This window comes from Fukomys damarensis, unplaced genomic scaffold (genome assembly GCF_012274545.1).
Source record: "Fukomys damarensis isolate Sample0158 unplaced genomic scaffold, DMR_v1.0_HiC HiC_scaffold_18, whole genome shotgun sequence".
Lineage (NCBI taxonomy): Eukaryota > Metazoa > Chordata > Mammalia > Rodentia > Bathyergidae > Fukomys > Fukomys damarensis.
The window spans coordinates 53956662-53964748 of record NW_022900930.1 but is presented as its reverse complement, the minus strand read 5'-3'; the positions used below and the strand labels follow the sequence as shown (position 1 = coordinate 53964748).

Here is an 8087-nt window from a genome sequence, read left to right as displayed (position 1 = left end):
TGATGGACTGGATTGAGCTCAGTGTTGCTGCCGCCTGCCTCGCAAACACAAAGTCCTGAGTTTGATCCCTGGTACAAACAAAGACACCTTTTTATCAACAATCCTCAATACAGAAGTAAATTTTATCTGTATGTATCCTGAAGCAGTTTTCTAACCGGGTATCTTGAAATTTCAAACAGGTTGTAAGAAGATATATTCTGGGTTCCATTGTTGAAAGTGAAAAAAACTACGTAGATGCTCTTAAGAGGATTTTGGAGGTACCTAAGTGTCATGTTATATGGTATCTACATGTTTAATATTGTTTTTATACATACATAATTTTGTTATAGGTTTTACATGTACATTTATTTATGAACATAAAATATGCAAATTTGAAAACTCTTGAATTTTGGCTGTGTATTGAATGAAAAGCCGTGTGATTTGTTTTGAAGTAAATTTCAAGTACACGAATGGATCCTTACATGTTGTTCTACCTCCCTTTAACATGTCTGGCCCAGCAATATGAGAGGCCCCTGTCTGAGATGGAGCCACGGTTCCTGAGCGAGAGGAAGCTGAAGATGGTGTTCTACCGCATCAAGGAGATCTTGCAGTGCCACTCCATGTTCCAGATTGCGCTGGCCAGTCGTGTGGCCGAGTGGGACTCTGTGGAGACCATTGGCGATGTCTTTGTGGCTTCGGTACTGTGGCTGGCCCTCCCAGTGGTCCCCGGCTCTGTGTGCCTGCCATCTTTCCCCCTGAGCTGATGTTTAATGCTGCGTGGCCTCCACTGGGCCCGGGGCTGCTTCCCCAGGGCACCAGCGAGTCCTCGAGGGGCTGACCAGGCCACTTTGAGGAAGGTCGAGGGAAACACGCAGGGGCGAGGCCAAAGATGTGTCAGGAAAGATCTGTAGGATCACACTTTGTCAGGTCTTAGAAGCGACATTAGACAACCTGGTAGTGCTTTCCTTGGTAAACAAAGGCTCTGCTTGTGAAATTGTCATATCAGCCCCTTGAGCTGGGCCCTGCTTTCTGAATGCAGAGTCCTCCGTGCACAGGAACAATAGAAAAGGGTGGGAAGTACACAGATGTTTCCCTCCTTGTTGTGTGGCCCCAGCTTGGGCCCTGCAGGGCACACAGGAATCCAGTGTTGGGGCAGCTTGCCTTAGCGCTTCCCAAGTTTCTGTGCCAGCAGTTCTGAGCTGTTTTATCTCTGCTTCATTCTACGCTCTCCATGTTGCATCGGGTGAGATTCTGCCTAGGTGTAGAAGGTCGTGGCTAACAACCTCTAGTTGTTTCGGATAATGCCATTGAGGGGTATAAGCTTGGATTTTTAAAAAAGAATTCATGTACTTAAATGAATGCTCTGATAATGAAAAAAGTGCAACCTTTATTCTATGTAATTTTTGTGCTTAATGAAGAATCTAAATTTTCAGGCTGCTTTGAAGCTAATGAGGAGACAAGGTTCTTTACCCCTATGATACTGTGTAATACTCTTCATGGATCCTTGTAACGAAAAAAAAGAAATATTGGTTATTTATTTGCTTTTTACTTTTCCTGCCTATGCCACGTATTAGCTTCACAGTTAGCTTGGAAACTTTACTTTTGTGCATGTGTGGTCCTGGCAATGGAGCGCAGGGCCTATGCACTGACTGAGCTGTACCTTTTTATTTTTATTGTGAGACAGGGTCTTATCAAGTACCCCAAGCTGGTCTTAAACTTCCAGTCCTCCAGCCTCAGGCTAACAGAGTGCTGGGATTACAGGGATGTGCTGTCTTACCTGGCTAGAAACATGTTTTAGAATGAAAAAAAAAATCTTTTTTTTTAAAGCAAGATTAGGTGAAAGCATGAGTCATCAGTGGCAGCCACACTGAACTGGCTGAACCACAGATCCCCAGCAAGCTTGTGGAAGGCAGAAGTCCCCCGCAGTCGCAGGGCCCACCCCAGGAGAAGGCATGAGAGAGAGAGATCCGGGCAGGGCAAGTTTCCTCAGAGCGAGGATCCTCAGAGTGAGGCTGAGGGTGCTGGGATTCTGGGTCACTTCCTCCTCTTGTCTTATGTTCAGTTTTCTAAGTCCATGGTGCTGGATGCGTACAGCGAGTATGTGAACAACTTCAGCACTGCTGTGGCCGTCCTCAAGAAAACGTGTGCCACAAAACCCGCTTTTCTCGAGTTCTTAAAGGTAATTTCAGCTTCTGGTTGCTTTTAACACACTCTTGTAGTGAGTTCCAGGTCCCAGCACCTCATTGCGAGGCCATGCCAAGCTGTGCCTCTAGCAACGGCGATGTTCTTCAGAACAATCTCAGTGCGATGACCAGAGCCAGCGTGTTGGTGTCTGCTGGGAATGCAGATGAATTTTAAGCCCAAATGAAGCTTTTTGAGAGTGACTTTTCTTTGCCCATCCTTAAAAGTGTATAGAAAGGTAGATGGGCAGAGAGAATGAAAGGATCCGCTCCCAGAGTGGCCTGGGACCTGCCTGTCCTGGCACCGTATCCGGAGTAACAGAAACCCAGGATCTAGGCTCGGATGGAAAGTGGCCTCCTTGGTCAGAGCAGCAAGCAGAGAGAGGCCTGGAGAGCCGACCCTGGGCCCTGGGCCCTGGGCCCTGGAGCCCCGGGATGAGCCTTGGTCCTCTGGGAGTTGCAGAGAGAGCCAGAGGCCACATGGTGTGGCAGCGGCAGCCTGGGAGGCATAGGAGGAGCTGCTGCCTGGGCCAGATTAACCCCCTGGGGGACCGGCTGCCTGGCTCTGAGTCCATTTGCATTGTGAAGGCCAGGAATGGAGCATGTTCTCTGGCCGGGCTGTGTTCTTAGAAACCTCTGCTGCCCGAGGTGGGGATGGCAGGGCTGGTTACTCCCAGCAGCAGTGTTGTATTTTGGCCAGGATACTTCCCCTCCCTTTCTTGTTAACACAGTGGTCCCTGACGCTTCTAGCCCACTGAAGCTCCTCAGTGAACAAATCCCACCCAGCCTGGGGAGAAATGGTCCTCTGTCCTCCAGCCATCCCCAGAAAGCACAAGCCAGTGGTGGATTTGCTTCCTTGGAGGATGTGTTAGGGCCTTGCTGAGGTGTCAGCCACGGCATGGTGTACGTGCCCTGCTGTCACTGCGCTGTGCCACCAGGCTCAGGACCACCCTACAGTCCCTGGGAGCCAGGGTGATGTCTGAGTCTCGGAGAGCAGCGGGAGCGGTGGGGGGTCAGGTACCTGGACACAGGGCCCCTCAGTGGGGCAGGGCTGACACCAGAGGAAGCGATTCCTCTGCATGAGCTGAGGACGGGGTTCCAGGCAGTGGGCAGCAGCTCAGGCTGTGCCTGCCGCAGCGAGTAAGCCTCTCTCCCACAGCAGAGCCAGGAGGCCAGTCCCGACCGCGTCACGCTCTACAGCCTGATGATGAAGCCCATCCAGCGGTTCCCACAGTTCATCCTCCTGCTCCAGGTGAGGTCTGCGGCTGTCCCCTGGGAGAGCACAGGCCTCATCCTGAGGCTGACCCTGTCCAGTGCCCTTGGTGCCTTCATGGAATGGCAGGACATGGTAATGGGCCAGTGTGTGGCCCAGAATCACATGGGGAAACATCCAGTGCCTTTGTGCCCATAGTTGGGCAGGTGTGGAAAGCCAGGAGCAGATTCACCAACGGTGCCACTTGTGCAGTCTCTCCCTGGACACTTATGGTACAGCCAGCACAGCAGAGCAGGCTGCTGTGTACCGAGTGTCAGCTTTGAAGTTCACGTGGTGCCAGTCCCTTCCGGCCCGGTGTCACCCTGCCCATTGGCCTCCCATGATGCCTCTCACTTTCCTGGTCTTCAGATGTGGTTTTATGAATATGTATTTTTAGAGCACTTTCAGGCTCACAGCAAGATGAGGAGGGCAGAGTGCCCTTGCCCCACAGTCCCCGCACAGCTGCCCCTGCCCATGTCATCGAGGGTGGTGTGTTTGTCACATGGCGTCCTGCACTCCTATGGCATCATCTGGAGCACATGGCTTCTATGGGGCTTGCTTGGTGCTGGATCTTGGCACCTGCTCCGCAGGACACCTAGGGACCTTTCAGGTAGGCTCCAGGCCCCTGTGAATGGCTCACAGTAGGGGGGGTGTCTTGGTTCCCGGGGCACAGACCACACCACACCACATTTGCACTTGTGTTTAGTGTGCAAAGTAATGGACCCCAAGGGCAGCTCCTCAGCTGCTGAGGTCTGCCGTGAGGTGGCCACGGTGCATCCCTCCCCGGACTCCCTGCTGAGCCAGGTCCCCGCTGTGTCCACCACACCTGCAGCCGTGCACTGAGGGCTGGGCACAGTCCTTCCGCTCTCCAGTCCTCCCACAGGTCCCCGGTTCCTAGGGTAGCATCCAGCCTGTGGATCCCTCCCCAGAGCTTTCCTGCTTGCTCTGCCAGACCCAGCAGAGTGACCAGTGTGTGCCAGCTGCAGCTTTACCAGGAGCGTGGCTTGAGAAGTCAGAGTGGGTGTCGGAGCCGCTCTCTGGCGTGGGCTCTGAGGGCCATGGAGCCTTGTCGCGCACACGGGATTTAGGAAGGGCCCTCTGGGAGTCGGTCTCTGAGGGCCTGAAGTGTTGGTAAACCACATTGGAAATAAGTTGTTGTCGTCTAGACCGTGCAGCTCTGTTTACAGAGCACAGGTAGAGCAGACGCTGCAGGACTCAGGAACATTGGGGTGTTCAGACGGTCAATGAGTGTGGCTTCAGCCTAAAGCTGCAGCTGCGCACAGGAAAGCCAGTCTGGCTTTGAAGCTCTGAAGCCAGGCCTTGACTCCGCGCTGCTGCAGATGTCCAGCTGGCCTCTCCCCCAGAGCGGCAACTGTTTTGGCTCCACTGTAAGCCCCCCATTTGCCATCAGGTCCACTGGTACCTCTGCAGACCCGGCTGCTGTGTCCCTGTCACACCTGGGCTCCAGTCGCACTTGGATGCTTCAGGGCAGCGTCTTCTAAATGGCAGGAGCCACCTCTGCCCTGCAGGCTTCCTATCTGTGGCCTCCTTGCCTCTCAGCTGTGGTGGAGTGAGGCGTGAGGCCCTGAGTGGCTCAGATGGGGAGCTGGGCTGTGGTGGTCTCCACACCGTGCAGCCATGTGCTTTCTGTAGCTCCGTTTTCCGCAGGACAGCACTGTTCCTCCCCCAGGGACCTCCTCTGCACCCCTCCTGGCTGGCTGCTGGGGGAGGCTCCCACCTCAGCCGTCCTGCCTCTCCACGCACCACCTCTAGTTCTCAGTTTTAAGTGAGGGTCTCGCTTGTCCTGTGACAGGGCTCTTGACTGGCCCGACTCACTCTCGTGTGTTGGGGCAGGAGAGAGATAGGGTTGCTGGTCCATCGTGAGCAGCGCTTGTTGAGTTCAGGTCATATCAGATGCAGCTCATGGGGCCCCAGAGCAGTTAGAACAGAAACACCAAAGATTGCCCACCACAGTCCCCCCAGTAGCCAAGTCCTAAGAAAGGGTATGCGGTATTGTGAGAGTTACTGAAGTGCGCCCTGGCTTGTGCCTCTGGGAAGGACGGATGCACTTGTGGACCCGGGGCTGCCACAGCCTCCATCTGTGAAGAGTGCAGTGTCCGTGGGGGCAGAGCAGGGAAGATCCCCTGGGAAGTCAGGGTCCTTTCTGGGGGTGACGCAGCACAGAGCCCTGCTGGGCCCAGAGGGTGTACGCTGCCCGTGAGCCCTGCTGGGACACTGGTGTCTGCAGATGAAGCTCCATGTGTGGCTCCTTGATCTGGTTCTGACTGGACCTGTGGCACCGTGGCCTGCTCACGTGGCACTGTGGTGGGCACTGCATTGCCGTCTGCAGTGCCACTTGGTGGAGGAGCTTGCTCCACAGGGGCTGCTGGGTACTCAGCCCAGGTGGCTTGGCCTTTGCCGCCCTTGTGCTGACTCGTTTCTGCAGCAGCTGATGCTGGCCACCTGCCAGCCGTCCAAGTGGTCAGCACCCTGTTCTGCCTCTTGCTCCCAGGACATGCTGAAGAACACCCCCCAAGGACACCCTGACAGGCTGCCGCTTCAGATGGCTCTGACAGAGCTCGAAATCTTGGCAGAGAAGTTAAACGAAAGGAAAAGAGATGCCGATCAGCGCTGTGAAATCAAACACATTGCGAAAGCCATCAACGAAAGATATCTGAACAAGGTGGAGAGAGGCTTTCCTAACACTCGCTGGAGTCTCTGCTTCCTACTAATAAGCCAGTGTTGTTTGAGCCACTGCTCCCTGACCACTTAGTGTGCCCTTGCCCCAAGGCTCTAACAAGGCTGCAAGGCACTTTGGGCAGTGGGTAGAATCGGAGGGCTGTGTGGGACCTCAGCAGTCAGGCTGTGCGGTCCTTAGACTCCTTGGAGATTAAGAAAAACTCTTGTTCAAGTACTAGGGGTCGAATCCAGGACCTTTGCATTGAACTACATCCCCAGCCCTTTTTATTTTTATTTGTTTTATTTTGAGATAGTCTTTCAAAGTTGCCCAGGCTGGACTTAAACTTTCAGTCCTCCTGTCTCAGCTTCCCAGAGTGCTGGGATTACAGGCCGTGTACAAGAGCATCTGTTTTAACGGATGCACTTGTGGACCCGGGGCTGCCACAGCCTCCATCTGTGAAGAGTGCAGTGTCCGTGGGGGCAGAGCAGGGAAGATCCCCTGGGAAGTCAGGGTCCTTTCTGGGGGTGACGCAGCACAGAGCCCTGCTGGGCCCAGAGGGTGTACGCTGCCCGTGAGCCCTGCTGGGACACTGGTGTCTGCAGATGAAGCTCCATGTGTGGCTCCTTGATCTGGTTCTGACTGGACCTGTGGCACCGTGGCCTGCTCACGTGGCACTGTGGTGGGCACTGCATTGCCGTCTGCAGTGCCACTTGGTGGAGGAGCTTGCTCCACAGGGGCTGCTGGGTACTCAGCCCAGGTGGCTTGGCCTTTGCCGCCCTTGTGCTGACTCGTTTCTGCAGCAGCTGATGCTGGCCACCTGCCAGCCGTCCAAGTGGTCAGCACCCTGTTCTGCCTCTTGCTCCCAGGACATGCTGAAGAACACCCCCCAAGGACACCCTGACAGGCTGCCGCTTCAGATGGCTCTGACAGAGCTCGAAATCTTGGCAGAGAAGTTAAACGAAAGGAAAAGAGATGCCGATCAGCGCTGTGAAATCAAACACATTGCGAAAGCCATCAACGAAAGATATCTGAACAAGGTGGAGAGAGGCTTTCCTAACACTCGCTGGAGTCTCTGCTTCCTACTAATAAGCCAGTGTTGTTTGAGCCACTGCTCCCTGACCACTTAGTGTGCCCTTGCCCCAAGGCTCTAACAAGGCTGCAAGGCACTTTGGGCAGTGGGTAGAATCGGAGGGCTGTGTGGGACCTCAGCAGTCAGGCTGTGCGGTCCTTAGACTCCTTGGAGATTAAGAAAAACTCTTGTTCAAGTACTAGGGGTCGAATCCAGGACCTTTGCATTGAACTACATCCCCAGCCCTTTTTATTTTTATTTGTTTTATTTTGAGATAGTCTTTCAAAGTTGCCCAGGCTGGACTTAAACTTTCAGTCCTCCTGTCTCAGCTTCCCAGAGTGCTGGGATTACAGGCCGTGTACAAGAGCATCTGTTTTAGTGGAACTTCTTCAGCCTACTGTGTTTGGCTTGGAAGTAATTTAGAGCCTCTTCTGTGGTTCTCACCTGTCCGCATGTGAGCTGCAGGGAGGAGTTCACAGGCTGCCAGGCTGTGTTGGCCCTGATGGCAGAGCCCAGCAGTCATATGGTGGCAGAGGGTGCTGGGTTTCCTGTTGGCCCCACAGTCAGACACGACTGTACACTGCATCTTCCCCGAGGACTCAGAGTTCTGCTGGGCTCAGGGAACAGAGAGGGATAGACGAGACCAGAGGGTTTGAGGTGCTTCCTACATGCCAAAGGTGTGGAGTAAGGTGGCGGGAGGTGAGGCAAGCCAGTGCTGGCTCTGGGATCCAGCCTGGTAGGAATTAGATCCTTTCACTGGTCAGGATGACTGTGAGCACCGACATCTGTAAAACATTTAGTTTGAACAAGTCACAGCTTAGCTGGTAATTTCAGCACTCAGGGGGCTGAGGCAGGAGGATCGCTGTGCGTTCACGGCCAGCCTAGGCTATATACATAGTGAGACTGTCTCAAAAAAAAAAAAAAAAA

General features: G+C 53.9%; 1 protein-coding gene across 1 annotated transcript in view; it reads left to right on the top strand.

Annotated features, from left to right (window-relative positions):
* Arhgef10 (Rho guanine nucleotide exchange factor 10) overlaps positions 1–8087 on the top strand; it is an 86371-nt gene that overhangs the window by 34765 nt on the left and 43519 nt on the right. Inside the window, exons 13-17 of the mRNA XM_010620365.1 lie at positions 180–257; positions 498–677; positions 2042–2158; positions 3319–3411; positions 5924–6094. Coding sequence (XP_010618667.1) covers positions 180–257; positions 498–677; positions 2042–2158; positions 3319–3411; positions 5924–6094 — 639 coding nt within the window. The remainder of the gene's footprint in view (positions 1–179; positions 258–497; positions 678–2041; positions 2159–3318; positions 3412–5923; positions 6095–8087) is intronic.